Source organism: Hemitrygon akajei, chromosome 12 (assembly GCF_048418815.1).
Source record: "Hemitrygon akajei chromosome 12, sHemAka1.3, whole genome shotgun sequence".
NCBI lineage: Eukaryota > Metazoa > Chordata > Chondrichthyes > Myliobatiformes > Dasyatidae > Hemitrygon > Hemitrygon akajei.
This window is the reverse complement of record NC_133135.1, coordinates 68,007,495-68,026,201: the sequence shown is the minus strand read 5'-3', so window position 1 is coordinate 68,026,201 and position 18,707 is coordinate 68,007,495. Positions and strand designations below refer to the sequence as shown.

At 41.3% G+C, this 18,707-nt stretch overlaps 1 protein-coding gene across 1 annotated transcript in view; it reads left to right on the top strand.

The window, feature by feature from the left end:
* Nucleotides 1–18,707, top strand: part of fam151a (family with sequence similarity 151 member A) — a 33,824-nt gene that overhangs the window by 9,116 nt on the left and 6,001 nt on the right. Inside the window, exons 2-5 of the mRNA XM_073063376.1 lie at nt 534–689; nt 3,356–3,505; nt 10,612–10,774; nt 13,939–14,163. Of these exons, the coding sequence (XP_072919477.1) occupies nt 534–689; nt 3,356–3,505; nt 10,612–10,774; nt 13,939–14,163 (694 nt within the window). The remainder of the gene's footprint in view (nt 1–533; nt 690–3,355; nt 3,506–10,611; nt 10,775–13,938; nt 14,164–18,707) is intronic.

Below are 18,707 nucleotides of genomic sequence, written 5' to 3'. Positions count from 1 at the left end.
GTTGGTAGGTGCCACTGTAAATTGCCTTCAGTGTGTAGGTGAGTGGTAGAAACAGAGTGGAGTTGATGCAGATTTGTGGAAAATACCTGAATTCCAAGTATGATTAATACAGATGGGTGGTCAATGATTGGCACAGACTCAATGGGACCAAAGAGCCTGTTTCCATTACGTATGTATGACTCAATCTATTTCTCTGTGACTCCATGATGTGCAATTTGAATAACGGGGGCTACACCTAAACTTTAGACTTGTGTTTCCATTAACTTGTATGCAACTTTTGTCTTTGAGCGATCCACTAGCGAGGGGAGCTACACTAAGAAACACTCAGCTCCTTTGAAACTTCCAGGCTCAAGAAATTGGAGGGACATTTCAGCAAAATAAGCCACAAAGGGGGCTGTAGATTTTAAGAGCTGGGTTATCAGAGCTTGGCAGCTGAGAGCAGCTTTCAGTGTGCTTCAGGAAAAAATCACTGACTTAAAGGGAGAAACAAAGGGAATAACAAGTTCACATGAAACATTGTTTTTCCACTTCAGAAAACGGCTACAGATCAGAGGATGGAGCTTTCAGCCCAGATGGAGATCTGCTTGACTATTTGCTTCACAGTGGAGTTATTGAGAGGAAGGATGGTCTGCTGGTTACCTGGTCCCATGGTACAAACAGCAAGCAGCAGATGGAAGAAGCCCTGAAAAGTACGTATCCAAAGCTAGCAGCCTATTGAAAATACTGAATGGGAATAGATTACCAAAACTTTTAAGTACCAAGGTAAAGTATTTAAGCAGGCATTATAAATAAGAGATCTGCAGGAATAAACTACAGTGTTTTCCCCAATCTGATGTGAAGGCACTGCTTTCATCAGTTACTTAGAGAGAGAACTTTTGTTTCTGATACTGGTATGAAAGAACAAAAACAGAAAATTATAAGAACTCAGTGACTTCAGTAAGTGATGCCTGAAGGTGGCAGGATCCATCATTAAGGACTCTCACCATCAGGGAGGAGTTCAGGAGCCTGAAGACACACACTCGATTTTCTAGGAGCACCTCCTTCCCCTCCACCATCAGATTTATTAATGGGCCATGAACCCATAAACACTACCTCACTCTTTGTTCTATTTTTGTACTGCCAATTATTTTTTTATTTGTAACATAGTAATTATTTATGTATTGCACTGTACTGCTGCTGCAAAACAACAAATTTCGCATCACATGTCAGTGATGATAAACCGGATTCTGTCAGGCAGCATCTGCGGTAGCAAAAGGTGCAAGTCAGCATTTCTGGTTGAATCCTGAAGCAGAGCCTTCAGTTGAGATGTCGATTAACACCTTTTGCCTCCACAGATACTGTCTGACTTGCTATTTTTTTGTTCTTGATTCCAGCATCTGCAATCGCTTTGGTCACTGGTATGAAATCTAATTGAAAACTACCCCAGGTGAACCGGTTGGTCAAACAGTACCGCTAGATTAGTTTCAGTTAAATCACACATGCCCTGACTTCAGGCTACACCAAGACGTGCTAAAATGCAGCTGACTGGCAAGCTCTAAGAGCTGGACTGTGTCGCTGTGCAGAACTGTAGTTTTGAGTACCGTGGTAGATCAGGATCCCAGAAAGACCCCGGCCACCCTGAAAAGGAAAATAGAGACATTAGAATTGCCGATGAACTGGGAGAAGTTGCCTTCTGATGCCACTTCACCTGCATGCTGTTGTTCCAATCCATGTCGAGTGGAACCTCGCCATTTCTTTAGCATAGAACATAGAATAGTACAGCACATTGCAGGCCCTTCGGCCCACAATGTTGTGCCGACCCTCAAACCCTGCCTCGCATATAACCCCCCACCTTAAATTCCTCCATATACCTGTCTAGTAGTCTCTTAAACTTCACTGGTGTATCTGCCTCCACCACTGACTCAGGCAGTGCATTCCATGTACCAACTACTCTCTGAGTAAAAAACCTTCTGCTAATATCCCCCTTGAACTTCCCTCCCCTTAACTTAAAGCCATGTCCTCTTGTACTGAGCAGTGGTGCCCTGGGGAAGAGGTGCTGGCTGTCCACTCTGTCTATTCCTCTTAATATCTTGTACACCTCTATCATGTCTCCTCTCATCCTCCTTCTCTCCAAAGAGTAAAGCCCTAGCTCCCTTAATCTCTGATCATAATCCATACTCTCTAAACCAGGCAGCATTCTGGTAAATCTCCTCTGTACCCTTTCCAATGCTTCCACATCCTTCCTATACTGAGGTGACCAGAACTGGACACAATACTCTAAGTGTGGCCTAACTAGAGTTTTATACAGCTGCATCATTACATTGCGACTCTTAAACTCTATCCCTCGACTTATGAAAGCTAACACCCCATAAGCTTTCTTAACTACCCTATCTACCTGTGAGGCAACTTTCAGGGATCTGTGGACATGTACCCCCAGATCTCTCTGCTCCTCCACACTACCAAGTATCCTGCCATTTACTTTGTACTCTGCCTTGGAGTTTGTCCTTCCAAAGTGTACCACCTCTTTTTTGTCTGTTTTTTATGAGGCCGAGTTGCTAGCTCAACGCTCAACCTAGCACAGATGGAAAGCGTGCAAGGAGCCGGTCGGATTCAAACTGGGGACCACTCGCCTCGAAGCCGGGTGCATACGCCACTACACCACCAGCCGGCAGCTCACCGGCATGCCAGACACTTAAATTAAGCTGTCATCACTGTCAAAGTGATTCTGTCTACCGTGAGGAGTTCCAAGCCTTTATGATGCCCAGTAAGATATAGAGAAGTGAATCGACGGAGTGCTACACACATCTTTATAGTTTATCTCAAGCACTGGTTTTAATATCCATAGCATCCCATGGGTGACATCACACCATCTCCAGAATGAAGGAAGTGTCCTTCTATTGCTGAATGTGATGATCTCACCACAGAATTTGCTCATTTGGAATTAAAGCACAAGAATCCAAGGTGCCAGGATCAATATTTGGAAGTACTGAGATAGCTACTGAGTACTCAGCCGGAGCAGAGTGAGAAAGCAAGGATCTTAAGCAATGCTTCCATGGTAGCAATCTCCCCTGGGTGTTTCACAAAAGAACAAAGGAAGCAAAATCTATAATAGCTGGTGAAGAGCTGGATAGAGACTAGTAGGGCCAGAAGCAAGGTCAGTGGTTGTTGCATTCCTTTTGCATGTCCTCCTTCACAGCAACTCCGTGTCCATGAAAAGCCATGCAGATCGAAGCGCTCCATGGTTTCCCTACTGAGGAGCAGTGAGCAGTCTTTCAATCTGGAGAACTGATGTTGCAGTGCAGACTCAGTGGCGTCCACGCAAATGTGTATCATGCATCAACCCACCATTACTGTCTCATCGTCCATGTGTTCCCAGGTAATTCCATGGTCCTGGAAGCTGATGTCAACATTGAAGGTTTCAACACTCAAAACGAGACTGGTATTCCTATCATGGCTCACCCACCTGATGTCTACAGTGACAACACCCTTAACGAGTGGCTGGACGCTGTTTTCAAATCCAAGAAAGGTAACGTTTACTCCTAACAAAATGAAGAATTTCTCCTCTCTTTCTGTCCATACCCTCTTTGGATGTTCTTAAAACAGAAAATAGTTTTCTATTTCCATGGGAATCTGCAATGTTTATGAAATGTTTGAGATTTCTGCTTTGGGGAGGAAGAAGGAACAATATTTATGACTTCTGTACAGTAATAGCCAACAGAATAGGTAGCGATTCAACGCAAGCCATAATTGCAATGAGTGCTAATGAAAATGGAGGGACTAGTCATGCAGGATTCCACCTACTGTCTAGATTTGTCGTCTACCATTGCTACATGCCTCACTTATCAAGGATGGATGTGATGTGCTGATCTTGCTCAAGCTCTCCATTCTCAAGTCTACAGTGGAGGCTGGACGCCAGCTTAGCTCTGTATGGTGAAATGGTGGTCCCACCCCAATAGCCTTTGCACATGCCAAAGCTTGGAGAAAACTTTAAATGTCTCTGACATTTAGAAACATTTTAAAACCATTAAAATTAATGTACATAAGCTTTTGCAATAACTGTTAAGATTAAGGATAGCATGAAATATAGAAATTTTAAAAGGCTACAGTAGAATAACAAACCAAAGCTAAAACCAGAAAATGGTCAACAGCTGAGGCAGCGTCTGTGGAGAGAGAATAGAGGCCTTCAATGACCCTCCATCACAATAGGGAAAAATTAGACATTTTGACAAATTTTAATTTTCAGTGGGTGGGGTGAGAACAGCAGAGGGAACATCCAGAACAGCATGAAGACCAAGTTCATATAGATAGGCATTGATTAAGAGAAGGTGTTGCTTGGGAACAGCTGCAAATCTGTCATTATATGGATAAGGCATTTATTGCTTAATTATTATTGCCCTCAGATGGTGGCCTTGAGCTGCAGTACTTTGAACTGCTGATTACTTGTTAGGACATTTCAGTAGGCAGTTAAAGAGCCAACACTGTGGCTGCAGATCCAGGGTCATACTAGTGTGTAGGATTGGGTAAAGGTAATAGATCTCCTTTGCAAAAGGATGTCAGTGAACCAAAAGAGTTTTTAGGTCAGCCTGGTAGCTTTGTGATTGCTCTACTCCCTCTATACCCATGACTGTGTGGCTAGCTATAGCTCAAATACCATATAGAAATTTGCTGATGATGCAGCCATTGTTGGTAGAATCTCAGACGGAGTTGAGAGGGCGTACAGGAGCGAGATATACCAACTAGTTGAGAGATGTCAGAGCAACAACCTGGCACTCAGTGGCAGTAAACTGAAAGAGCTGATTGTGGACTTCAGGAAGGGTAAGACGAGGGAACATGGACCAAACTTCACAGAGGGATCAGAAGTGGAGGGAGTGAGCAGCTTCAGGTTCCCAGGTGTCAAGACCTCAAGGGATCTAATTTGGTCCCAACATATTGATACTGCTATAAAGAAGGTAAGACAATAGCTATATTTCATTAGGAGTTTGAAGAGATTTGGTTTGTCACCTAAAGCACTCAGAAACCTCTATAGATGTACTATGGAGGGTATTCTGACAGGCTGCATCACTGTCTGGTATGGGGGCGGGTGGGAGACTGAAAAGGAAACTACAGAAGGTTGTAAAATTAGTCAGCTCCATTCATAATATCCAAGACACCTTCAAGGAGTGGTGCCTCAAAAAGGTGATGTCCATTATTAAGGACCCCCATCACCCACGATATACCCTCTTCTCATTGCTACCATCAGTAAGGAGGTACAGAAGCCTGAAGGCGCACACTCAGTGATTCAGGAACAGCTTCTTCCCCTCTGCCATCCGTTTCCTAAATGGACATTGAACCCGTGAACACTTTTCACTTATTATTTCTGTTTTTGCACTATTTTTAATCTATTTAATATAACATAGTTGATTTACATACTTATTTTTTCCTTTCTATATTATCACGTATTGCATTGAACTGCTGCTGCTAAGTTAACAAATTTCATGACACATGCTGGTGATAATAAATCTGATTCTGATTCTCTTGTTGATGTTAGCAGTGTGATTAAGAAGGCATACAGGAGACCTGCCTTCATTAGCTGGGGTATAGAATGTAAAAGCCAGGACGATATATTACATCTACACAAAACGGTAGCTAGGCACATCCGCGGTTCTGGTCCCCATGCTATAGAAAATATGTGATTACATTGGAGAAGATGCAGAGCAAGTTCACCAAGACGTTGCCTGGGGTGGAGCGTTTCAACCACGTGGAGAGACTGAATATTCTAGGTTTGTTGCCTTTGCTGTAGAGAGGGCCGAGGAGTGATCAGACTGAAGCACACAAAATCTGTGGGGAGTTGATAGGGTAGATACTGAGAAACTTTTCCACATACAATTGATGATACTCGGCAGGCATAGGGTTAGGGAAGAGCACAGAGTGGATTAGAGAAGGAATTTTTTTACTGAGAGGATGGTTGAAACCTACTGTAAATATATTGTTTCATTAAGCATTCTTTGTTTGTTTACATAATTCATGATAGGTTATATGTAAGAAGTATGTGAATCCTATACATTATTATACAGTACCACCATGTCATATGTGAGCACCTCAGTAAAGATAAACTACATAGATAAGTTATCCCAGGCTCCTGTGTTTTTCCTTCAGTTAATTTCTAGAGTTACAAAACGTAACAGTAGCGAAGAAAGAAGTTTTAAAATGAACCTGAGACAACTACCTACCTGCTGAAGCACAGCATGTTTTTTCTTCGGAAGGGGAGAGAGATGGTTGAGATTTTAAAAAGACAGAAAAAGGATGAAATTAACAAGCAATATGTAAGCCCCAGGGTTCATGAACAGTAACATCAGAGTGATATAATAATAATAATAATAATATATAAGGGAAAAGCAGAAATAGCTGGCTATATTGGAAAGATAAACACAGATAACTCGGAGTGCTCAACAGTTAACTGGATAATATATACTGTGCAAATTGAGCAGTCTTTTAAAGCAAATGGAGTAGCCAATAAGAAACGAGTGCCAGTGTTGCTGAGTGTTATAGGTAGAAAAGAATGCAGTTTGTTTAGAAGTTTGACTGCTTCACCCAAACCAGCCAAAATGAGCTTTGCTAATATTATGAACATAATGCAGGAACATTTAGAACTGAAACCATTGTTGATCACAGAATGCTTTGGGTTTCATAAGTGGAATCAAAAAGAAGGGGAGGCCATTTCACATACGTAGCTGAATTGAAGAAATTATCTGGGCATTGTCAGTTCAGTGAGGGCTTAAAAATGCACTGAGGGATTGCTTAATTTGTGGAACCTTAAAAGGAAACATTCAGAAATGGCTCCTATTTTAAGCCCAATTCACAGTTAAAAGAACAGTTGAAATTGCTGCATCAATAGAAACAGCAAGCAGAGACACAACGGAGTTGCAATCAGGAATGAAAGTGACAATGAACAAAACTGCAACATCTAAAGAGAAACCTATCTGGCCAGAAAACGTGTGTTACCATTATGGAAGGGGCTCACATACACTGGTTCAATACAAGCTTAAAGGTGAAACTTGCAGAAAATGCAACGAAGTAGGGCACATACAAAGGGCATGATGGGCAGACAAAAGTAAATGGATTGTACAGGGAACAGAAAAAAATAAGAAGTTATGTTGCACATTTAAAAAGAGGACTGATCTGCATGCTGTTGATGAAAACTCTGATAATGATAAGGGTGACACAGGACTGAGTAGCCCTGAGATTTACTATGTGAAAACTAACTGCAGACTAGCAATACGGCTTACACCAGAAGTGAACAGCAAATTAATTAAATTGGAATAGGAAACAGCCTCAGCTGTTTCATTCTTTCCACAAAATAAGTTTGGATGGCATTTCAAAGATACTGCACTGAAGTCTGCAGATATCCAACCGTTAACTTACACTGGAGAAAACATAACTCCTGTGGGAATGACATTCGTAACAGTAAATCACAACAACCAACAAGCTGCATTGGGCCTGTATGTGGTGAAATAGGAGGGCCTGCATTGTGGGGCCGTGATTTGCTGAGACAACGAAACTTGATTGGAGATCCAGCTACCATTTGCATGCCACATTGCATTAGAATCAGCTGAAAGCACATTAGGAAAGGGTCTCAAAAGGAGTATGCAGGACAAAGAACTGAATCAAAATGAGGGCCCCTCAAACGAGGTTCGATGTTTCACTCCTGGATGAGCAATCCTAGTGAGGGACTACAGAGGTGATCAAAAATGGGTACCTGGAAAGATTAAGGACAGAACTGGACCAATCTCCTATACAGATTGTGTCTGATGTCATCTGGAGTCGACACGTTGATCATTTGAGGAGACCTGAGTCAATTGTTTGAGAATAAGGTGACCTCAGCTGTCAGAACCTCTTCCTGCAGTCCCAGAGTCAACTCTTCCAACCACTATAGAGGAAGCCCCAGAACCTGAGATTGTTTCACAGCCACAAGTCTCACCTGTCAAGCAAAGTGACACCCCTTGACAGGAAAGACATTATCCTACCAGAGTTAGAGATCTTGTATAGTGATTAAATCTTAAGGCCTAAATGGGACAATTTAAAATTTACTATGCTTTGACTGTCTATATAACAGTTGTATTGTGTAGTACACTGTATGTGTAATTAATATACTGTACATAAACACACATATATGTGACTAGAGAGCAGTACATTACACATTTGAGTTTAGAAGCATTCTATACTGAGTTGGAGTTTATAGCTAAGCAGGGAGAAATGTCATATATTTAATATTTCAGTAACATTTGAGTAATATTGTTATTATATTGTTTGATTATGCATTCTTTGTGTACGTAATTCATTATGGGTCCTATGTAAAAGTATGTGAATGGTGTACGTCATTATGCCACCATGTCATAGTGAGTGCCTCACTAAAGAAACACTAAATAGACAAGTTATCCTGGGCTCCTGTGTTTCATTTTTGGTTCATTTCTGGAGTTACAAAACATAACAGCTGCAACTCGATGGTATCGAGAGAAGAAAGGTTCCGGCAGAACATTGAGTTATTATTTGGATCAGCACTTGAAACACCGTGGCATAGAAGGTTATATGCTGAGTGCTTGTAAGTGGGATTAGCACAGTACTGTACTTGATGACAAGCATGGACATGGTGAGCCAAAGGGTTTATGTCCCTGCTGTTTCACTCTATCGCCATCTAGCTTCCAATTCCAGAATCGTCTAAATATTTGAAACCAGGTCTCCAGATTTCTAATCCAGTAATCTCATCTGCTGTCTACCTAATCTTGAAAGTATCCCAGTGACATTTCTCTTTGAATGCTCTTGTTGAAGTGATTATTTGATACATACTAAAAATATTGTCTTTCCTAGGCTGACTATTAGAGCATCCTATAGTTCCTGACAGGGAATTTGGACATTTAAAACAATAATACATCACTTCATGGAGCAATATTATATTTTGTGTATTATACTATAGTGAAGGCAAGATTGGCCTTTAATGTTATAATACTAACACAGACTTCAGCAACAGTGCACAAGGAACTGTTAATGTTATTGGAGGTGCAAGGGATCCCTGTGAGGTATATTTCCAATGACCCACTGATGGATATAATGAGTGCTGTAATGAATGAAGCCAGTCAGCTTCTAGCGGTATACAACAGCAGTTGTAAAAATTGGTGGTCACAAGTAGTCTAGCATAGCTTGGGACAGCAATTCCATAAAAAACTGATTTAGTGACTTCCACTATCATTACAGTATACCTTGGAGGCAGCCATGTCAACAACAGGGCACTCTATGCCCGTTACCACTGCCGCTAATACTTTTTGACTGTAGCTAGAATAAACACTCACATTTTTCACTTGCCTGTTCTTCATATTGGGTAGGTTTGTAACTAAAACCTAAATGATTACAGTTTTAAGCATTTGTTTGCAGAAATATTAATGGAGCTGACCCACTTCTCTCCATGGTGTGTTTAAATACAGTCTATAACCTGGAAATGGATATTATCTACATGGACCTTAGCAAGGTCTTTAACAAAGTCCTCAGGAAGCTAGTCCAGAAGGTTCAGTTGCTTGGCATTCAGGATGAAGTAGCTAATTGTATCCAACATTGGCTTAGCGGGAGAAGCCAGAGAGTAGTACTAGATGATTGTCTGTGACTGATGGCTTGTGACTGGTGATGTGCTGCAGGGATCAGAGCTGTGTCTGGTTCTTGTTTGTCATCTGTGTTAACGATCTGGATGGTAACGTGGTGAACTAGATCGGCAAATCACAGCAAGGTTGGGAGTGTAGAGGACAGTGAGGAAGGCTAAAAAAATGGGCTGAAAAATAACAGATGGAATTTAGTGCAGACAAGTGTGAGGTGTTGCACTTTGGGAGGACAAACCAAGGTAAGACTTACACAATGAATGGTAGGGCTATGAGGTGTGTGGTAGAAGAAAGAGACCTGCGAATACAGATCCATGATTCCTTGACAGTGGCATCACAGTTAGCTGGGGTCATAAAGAGAGCTTTTGGCACATTGGCCTTCATAAATCAAAGTATTGAGTACAGGAGTTGGGATGTTATGTTAAAATTGTACAAAATGAGGCCAGATTAATACTGCGTGCAGTTCTGGTCACCTACCTACAGAAAAGATATCAATCAGCGTGAAAAAGCACAGAGAAAATTTACATGGATGTTGCTAGGATTTGAGAATCTGAGTTATAGGGAAAGGTTGAATAAGTTAGGACTTTATTACTTGGGGTGCAGAAGAATGAAAGAAGACCTTATAGAGGTGTTATAATTACGAGGGGTGTAGGTAAGACGAGTGCATGCAGGCTTTTGCTCTTCAGGTTAGGTGAGACTAGAACTATAGGTCATAGGTTTAGGGTGAAAGGTGAAATATTTAAGGGTATCTGCAGGAGAACTTCACTCAGAGGGTGCTGTGAGTGTATAACAAACGTGGATATGGTGCTGGAATGGGTAGATGGGACGAGGCAGAAGATCAGGTTGGCATGGACTGGATAGGCTCAAGGACCAATATCTCTGCAGAGGTACTCCATGAACAACATCAGAAGCCTAAAACATTATACAGTTCTAAAGTACCCCTGCCATGCTCACTCTTGGTTGATCAATTGTATCGCGGTTGTAAAATAGGTAACTGAATGTTATTTCCTAGGTATGAAGCTGGATTTCAAAAGCATTGAGGCAGTAGACCCTTCCTTGGACATCCTGCTGAAGAAATCAAAAGAAATCGGCATCAACAGACCAATTTGGTTAAATGCTGACATTCTGATTGGCCCAAACGTTCCAGGATTCATTAAGCCTGTCAATCCTTCCAGGTAACTTTAACCTTGGTGATGTCAATTTCAAATCCATGTCTACAATTACTGAGAACCACTCTCCCCTTAATAAAAATTAAACCTTTTCTATGTTAGCTAAAACATTTTAAGATAGAGAAATCGGTCAAATTTTTTTTGGTACCCAAGTTTTTCTGGATATTGAAATGGTAATGAAGAAATGCTATGGTGTCACCGTGAAACTGCTCCAAAGTTGCTTTTCCATTTTATGTCAATGCTAAGCTCAGCAACCCACCTATTTAACGCTGGCCTAATCACAGGACAATTTACAATGACCAGTTAACCTACTAACCAGCACATCTTTGGACTATGGGAAGGATTGCACACACTCATGAGAAGAACGTACAAAGTTCTTAGAGATGGCATCGGAATTGAACTGCAAACTCTGACGCCTCGAGCTGTAATAGTGTTATGCTTACCACTGTGCTGCCAAAGATCTACTGGTTAGCGGGTTAGTTGGTCATTGTAAAGTGTTGTGAGATTAAATAGGCGGACTGCCAGACTGTGCGGCACAAAGGGCCAGAGGGGCCAGTTCCGCACTGTATCTCTAAATAAAACAAATAAAAATCTTATTTGAACTTTCTCCATTCCACCTTAAACATATGCCCTCTAGTATTTGACTTTCTAGCTGGAAAAAGTCTCTATCTATACCCTCTTTTAATTTTATATACCTCAGCATCCAAAACTCCAGAGAAAACAACCAAAGCTTTTCCAGCCTTTCCTTATAGCTAATAATCTCTAATACAAACAAAAAGAATGGATTCTGCACCCTTTACAAAGCCTCCACATCCTTCCTATAGTGCGGCAACCAGAATGGCTGCAATATGATTTCCTGACTTTTATGCTTGACCAGTAAAGAAAGCCTGCCATGTTCCTTCTTCACCACCCAATCCGTGAATTTTGTAAGACCTTAGCTGGCAAGTCTGGAGGCAGAGGGCGAGTCTGGGCCAAAGACTTAAGGTTGGAGGTCCTAATGCCTACAAGTCTGGGAGTCCAGGCAAGAGACTGGTGGAGGTCTAATGTTAGCGTGTTTGAGAGTTCGGGCCAAAGGACTGGAGACCCAGAGGCGGTGTATCCTGGGATTGGGGGGCTGTGTGTATGGGGGGGCAGGGTGAGAGGACCCATTTCACAGTATGCACATGTGACAAATCTCAATACTGAATAAACCCAGTCTGAATCACTTCTTCATTTGCAGAAGCTCCTCATTGAATATTGTCTTGTTAATTATACAATAAATCTGAAGTTTTAAATCCCACCTCATCAGATGCCAGACACAATGAACAATGGCTGGAGGATACTGTAGGCCTCTTTCCCAGCAATTAAAAATATTTTTTTGAAATTCCTGAAATACTTCCTTAACAATCTTTCAGTTCCTTAAAAATGGGTAAACACTGAAAATGCAGCTGCACGTTGCACGGTGTAACCATAGCAACATCACTTCGTGCTATAACCATAGCCGCACACTGTCACATGAAGTATTCCTATCTGTATCCCTGTCATGTGAGGAAACACGATTGTAGACCTGTGATATGATGTATCCTTGACTGCATCCCTGTCACATGAAACCAAAATCAATACAGGCAGGATCCGGTCACTGACTCTGGTCAGTTGACTTTTATATCAGCCATAGTCCTTCATCACACTACTGCATTCTCACGATTTTCAAACAAAAGTGTCATGGCCATTGTTGTATCCCTTTCCCATTCTGTAACACCTTACTCCCCACTCTAGTTCCATGACATTGGTCAGAAAAGCAGTTTATCTATCAAATGTACTCGGGGTGAGATATGCCCAAATTATTCTACATAGTGTTGATTAATGTAAAATATAAGTATACCTTTCCGATTTAAGATATACCTTCTGGTACGTTATAGCTGATGGCTACTACATCCCACAAACTGTTAAAGGGGTTTGGATATCTTACCTACCTAATAATATTCCACTGCACAGAGAGACAGGGGTTCAGTAGTCCAGATGTTCAAAAGGTAGTTAGCAACCCAGTTTTTAGATCCAGCCAGTTTATTAGATTAAGTTGCAAGGATCCCAGCCTGGCCCACCCATCCATCACATTCCCAATCCTAGCCTGGCCCACCCATCCATCACATTTCCAATCCTAGCCTGGCCCACCCATCCATCATATTCCCAATCCCAGCCTGGCCCACCCATCCATCACATTCCCAATCCCAGCCTGGCCCACCCATCCATCATATTCCTGATTTCAGCCTGGCCCACCCATCCATCACATTCCCAGACCCAGCTCTAGCCAGATACCTTACGCCTGACTCAAGGGCACACCTAACCACATTCACAAATTGCTACTGTTAAGCAAAAGATCCAAAGCAGTCGTTCAGTTTAGAAACTTAAAAAGTCCACTTCATTCAAAAATCTAAGAATTCCATATCAATTTTTTCTCAAAAATATCTACTTCCATAGGACATTTAGCAACCTACTTCCTTAGACTAGTAAAAAAAATACAGCTGTGGTCTGGAGGAAGACTGATCAAGAGGAAACATCTTGGTTTCCTCACTGGTGGCACCCAAAAATGGAGCAACTGGAACAACAAGAATGGAATTCACCATTACTTCCACGTACACCTCAAATATACATTCCACTATTCCATAATGTCGCTGGGTTAGAATCACTGTGTCCCGTAAAGCATTTTAAGGGTATCGTTATCATAAAGACTAAGATTTTGTAAAAGGTAACTTCCACTTGAGAGAAAAAAGGGAATAAATAATGAATGCCGGACTGACCCTTGATTTGCTTACTCTCAGAATGAATGAAAAGAAAATCCTAATATTGGCTAATAATGCAGAGTTTCAACTCAAAATGTCAACAATTCCTGTCCTTTCACAGATGCGGTTCAACCCACTGAGTTCCTCCAGCAGATTATTACTTGTGATACTTGCCAATGCTTTCCAAATATTTAGAAGCTGTACCAAGAATGGAGGAGCATGTGGAAGGTTTGCCATGTGCAGGGCCGTATATTAAACTGATGAAGCATCTCGGTCTGAAACATCAACTGTTTGTTCCTCTCTGCCGGACCTGCTGAGTTCCTCCAGCATTTTGTGTGTGTTGCTCATATACTTTGTATGGAATTCTTGTTGAACAATTTATAATTCTGATCTGTAAAATATTTCATGTAGGTTTCTGAGTCTTATTCAGCAGAAGCTCCCAAACGTCACCCTCTCCCCAGGCTGGATGACGTTTTACTTACCGCTGATTGCAGTCCAACCCTACACCCGAGGGATGGTGGAAGAGATGTACAACTTGGTCAAAGGTTTACCACAACGTGTCACATTTCCAGTCAGAGCTGTGCTCTTGAAGCAAGCCTGGCCACATTTTAGTTGGCTGCTCAGCCAGTCACCAAGGTAAAGGCAAAGGAATTGTAAGCAATAAAACCAGAGTTTAGTTTTAATATTGATAAATTAACGGATTCTCATAGAAGTGAATGAAGTACAGTGGCTGTCACTGTCCTCAAGTTATATTGTGAGTGTGAAGTGTGGAGATATTGCTGGGAGCATAAGTACCAGTTCCAAGTATTAAATGAAACCAATAGGATGTGCCACAGGAGGCTACACGTGTTTAAAACAAAAAGGTGGCTTGAATGCTTCCCCTGTGGGTCTTGTCAAAAAACTGTTTCATCCCTTGCTGTTGGGTAAGGCCAAAGAGAGAGCTTGTTACTGGAGATGGTGCAAGGAAACTGTGGCAGAAATAAGCCCGAGGTGATCTCCACCTCATAGCACTAGGGAGAAATTAGACACCAACATGTCCAATGTGAAGAACTACGTGTTTTTCTTGGATGTGCCCCTCATGGGCATGTTGTCATTGCCTGTGATGTGTGGGCCGACCATCTGGGAAGGGAGGGGTGGAGCTTGAAATTTAAAAAATAAATGAAATAATAGTGAATTTTCTTTACTTCCCTGCTAGCTGGTAGCTGAGTAAAGATGAGACCCATGTGAGTGTACCCTGAAGCATTTGTTTAGATAGTAATTAGAACAATTAGTATAATCATATGCAGCAGTTGGTGGATGCTAATTACTAGATCTCATAACGCGAATCCAAAGCTCAGAATTGAAAATGAATGGGCATTTGTTCGTGTTGAGTCACTGCCAAAATTAATGCAACCAATTTATTTTAATCCTTTATAACTCTTCTATTTTTTTTTAAAAAAACTGATCTGATGGTTTACTGCAGACTTTTAAAAATATTCCCTTTTAGCAGCCGGTATTAAAATATACATGTGCATAAAATTACTTCAAGTAACCTCTGAATATATTTCATCTGATTCCCTCCTTGGTGAGTGATTGTTATTGTTTGAATCTTGCTAGAGGATAATTAATATTTAAGTACAAAAACAGGTACCAGAACTAGAATGTGAATCTAAAGTTCTGTTGGAGATTGCAGAATTATAGTTAAGGGTAAGTAGTGGAACTTGTACAGTATTAAGTGATTATGTTATTGCATCCATGTACATATTTTTCAGTCAGGCAGGGACAACCATTGTGAACACAATGCAAGGAAGTATAATACTTTGGGCAATTTATTCTCCTTGAGATACTTTTCACTGTTCACAGTTAGTTCCAGGCTGTAGCATACAGCCCTTTACAAGAGTCATGAGGGATTTTAATATGCAGGTAGTTTGGGAAATTCAGTTTGGCGCTGGATCCCAAGAGACAGAATTTGTAGAATGCCTAAGAGATGACTTTTTAGAGCAGCTTGTGGCTGGGCCCATTAAGGGAAAGGCTATTCTGGATTGGTGTTGTGTAATGATCTGATTAGGGAGCTTACGGTAAAGGAGACAGGAATCATAATATAAGAACATAAGGAATAGGAGCAGGAGAACGCCATCTGGTCTGTCGAGCCTGCTCCACCATTTAATAAGGTTATGGCTGAACTGGCCATGGACTCATCTCCACCTACCTACCTTTTACCCATAGCTCTTAATTTCCCTATGATGCAAAAATCTATCCAATCTTGTCCTAAATATACTCCACTGCTTCACTGAATTCCACAGGTTCACCACTCGCTGGAAAAAGCAGTTCCTGCTCTCTGTCCTAAATCTACTCCCATGAATCTTGAGGCTGTGTCCCCTAGTTCTAGTCTTACCTACCAGCGGAAACAACTTTCCTGCCTCTGTTGTATCTATCCCTTTCATAATTTTAAATGTTTCTATAAGATCTCCTCTCATTCCTCTGAATTCCAATGAGTACAGTCCCTGGTAACGCCATCTCTCCTCATAGTCTAACCCCCCCCACCGTCTCTAGAATCAACCTGGTAAACTTCCTCTGCATCGCTTCCAAAGTCAGTATATCCTTCCTCAAGTAAGGAGACCAGAACTGCATGCAGTACTCCAGGTGTGGCCTCAGCAATACCCTGTACATAAACTCTCTGCTCTTAAATTTAATCCCTCTCGCAATGAAGGCCAAATTCCATTTACCTTCTTGATAGCCTGCTGCACCTGCAAACCAACCTTTTCTGATTCATGCACAAGCACTCCCAAGTCCCTCTGTACAGCAGCAAGCTGCAATTTTTTACCATTTAAATAATAATCAGATTTTCCATTTTTCTGTCCAAAATGGATGTCCTCGCATTTACCAACATTGTATTCCATGTGCCAGACCCTTGCCTACTCACTTAACCTATCTATATCTCTCTGCAGACTCTCCATATCTTCTGCACAATTTGCTTTTCCTCTCAATTTAGTGTCATCAGCAAACTTAGATACACTACACTCAATCCCCTCTTCCAGATCATTAATGTATATCGTGAACAGTTGTGGGCCCAGCACCGACCCCTGCGGCACCCACTCACCACTGATTGCCAACCAGCGTAACACCCATGTATCCCACCTCTCTGCTTTCTATTAGTTAACCAATCCTCGTTTCATGTTAACACATCACCCCCAACTCTAGGCATCCTTATCTTATGGAGAAGTCTTTTACATGGCACCTCATTGAACACCTTCTGAAAATCTAAGTAAATAACATCCATCTGTTCCCCTCTATTCACTACACTCATTGTATTCTCAAAGAACCCCAGTAAGTTTGTCAAACAGGACCTGCCTTTGCTGAATCCATGCTGTGTCTGCCTGATGGATCAATTTCTTTCTCGATTGCTTGCTATTTCTTCTTTAATGATACAATATCTTCAAGCATTTTACCAACTACAGATGTTAAACTAACTGGCCTATAGTTACCTGTTTTTTGCCTACATAGTTTTTTGAACAGTGGTGTGACAGTCGCTATCATCCAATCTTCTGGGACCTGCCCAGAGTCTAGAGAATTTTGGTAAATTATCACCAAAGCCTCTACTATAACTTCTTCCATTTCTTTCAGTACCCTGGGATTCATTCCAACAGGATCTATCTTCAAGCCCACAAGTTTGCTCAGCACTACCTCTTTAGTGATAGCTATTGTTTGGAGGTTCTCACCTCCCATTGCATCCATAACATCTCCCTTTGTATATTAGATTTCACCCTGCAATTTGAGAGGGAAAAGCTGAAGTCAGATGTATCAGTGTTACAGCTGAGTAAAGGGAATTACAGAGGCATGAGAAAGGAGCTGGCCGAAGTTGACTAGAAGGGGACACTAGTAAGGCTGATGACAAAACAGAAATTTCTGGAGTTTCTGAGAGAAATTCGGAAAGCTCTGGATTGATACATCCCAAAGATAAAGAACTATTCTAAAGGGAGGATGAGGTAACCATGGCCGACAAGGGAAGTCAAAAACACCATAAAAAGAAAAGAGAGGGCATACAATCGAGCAAAAATTAGTGGGAAGTTAGAGAATTGGGAAATTTTTAAAAAACAACTGAAAGCAGCTAAAAAAGCAAAAAGATTAAATATGAAGGTACGCGAGACAATAATAGAATAATAGAAGAAGACAGGATACCAGAAGTTTTTTTTTCAGATATATAAAGAGTAAAAGAGAGGCGAGAGTATATATCAGACTGCTGGAGAGGTAATAATGGTGGACAAAGAAATGGCAAATGCACTAACTAAGTATTTTGTATCCATCTTCACTGTGGAAGACACTAGCAGTATGCTGGAAGTTCGAGAGTGTCGGGGCTGAAGTGAGTGCATTTTATGTCTAGGTACAAAGTGCTTGGGAAGCTGAAAAGTCAAAAGGTGGATAAGTCACTTGGAGCAAATGGACAACAGCCCAGGGTTCTGAAAGAGGTAGCTGAAGAGATTGTGGAAGCATTAGTAATGATCTTTCAAGAATCAGTAGATTCTTGCTTGGTTCCAGAGGACTGGAAAGTTGTAAATGTCACTCCAATTTTTAAGTAGGGAGGGAAGGAAATTATAGGCCAGTCAGTCAGATCTTGGGAACTTATTGGAGTCAGTTGTTAATGATGAGGTCTCAGGATACTTGGAGGCACGTGCTAAAATAGGACAAAGACAGTATAGTTTCATTAAGGGAAAATCTTGCCTGAAAAAATCTGTTGGAATTTTTTGAGGAAATAACAAACAGGATAGGCAAAGGGGAATTGGTGGATGTTGTGTACTTGCATTTTCAGAAGGCCTTTGACAATGTGCTTCACTTGACTGCTTTACAAGATAAAAGCCCGTGGTATTACAGGAAATATACTATCATGGAAAGAAGATTGGATGACTGACAAGAGGCAGAGTGGGAATAAAGGGAAACTTTTCTGGTTAGCTGCTGATGATTAGTGGTGCTCCACAGGGTTTGGTGATGGGACTGCTTCTTTTTGCGTTATATGTCAATGACTTGGATGAGAGAATTGATGGTTTTATGGTTAAATTTGCAGATAATGTGAAGCTAGGTGGAGGGGCAGGTTGTGTCGAGGAAGCAGGAAAGCTTCAGACATAGATAGATTAGGAGAATGGGCAAAGAATTTGCAGATGGAATTCAGTGTTGTTAAATCTATGATCATGCACTTCTGTAGAAGG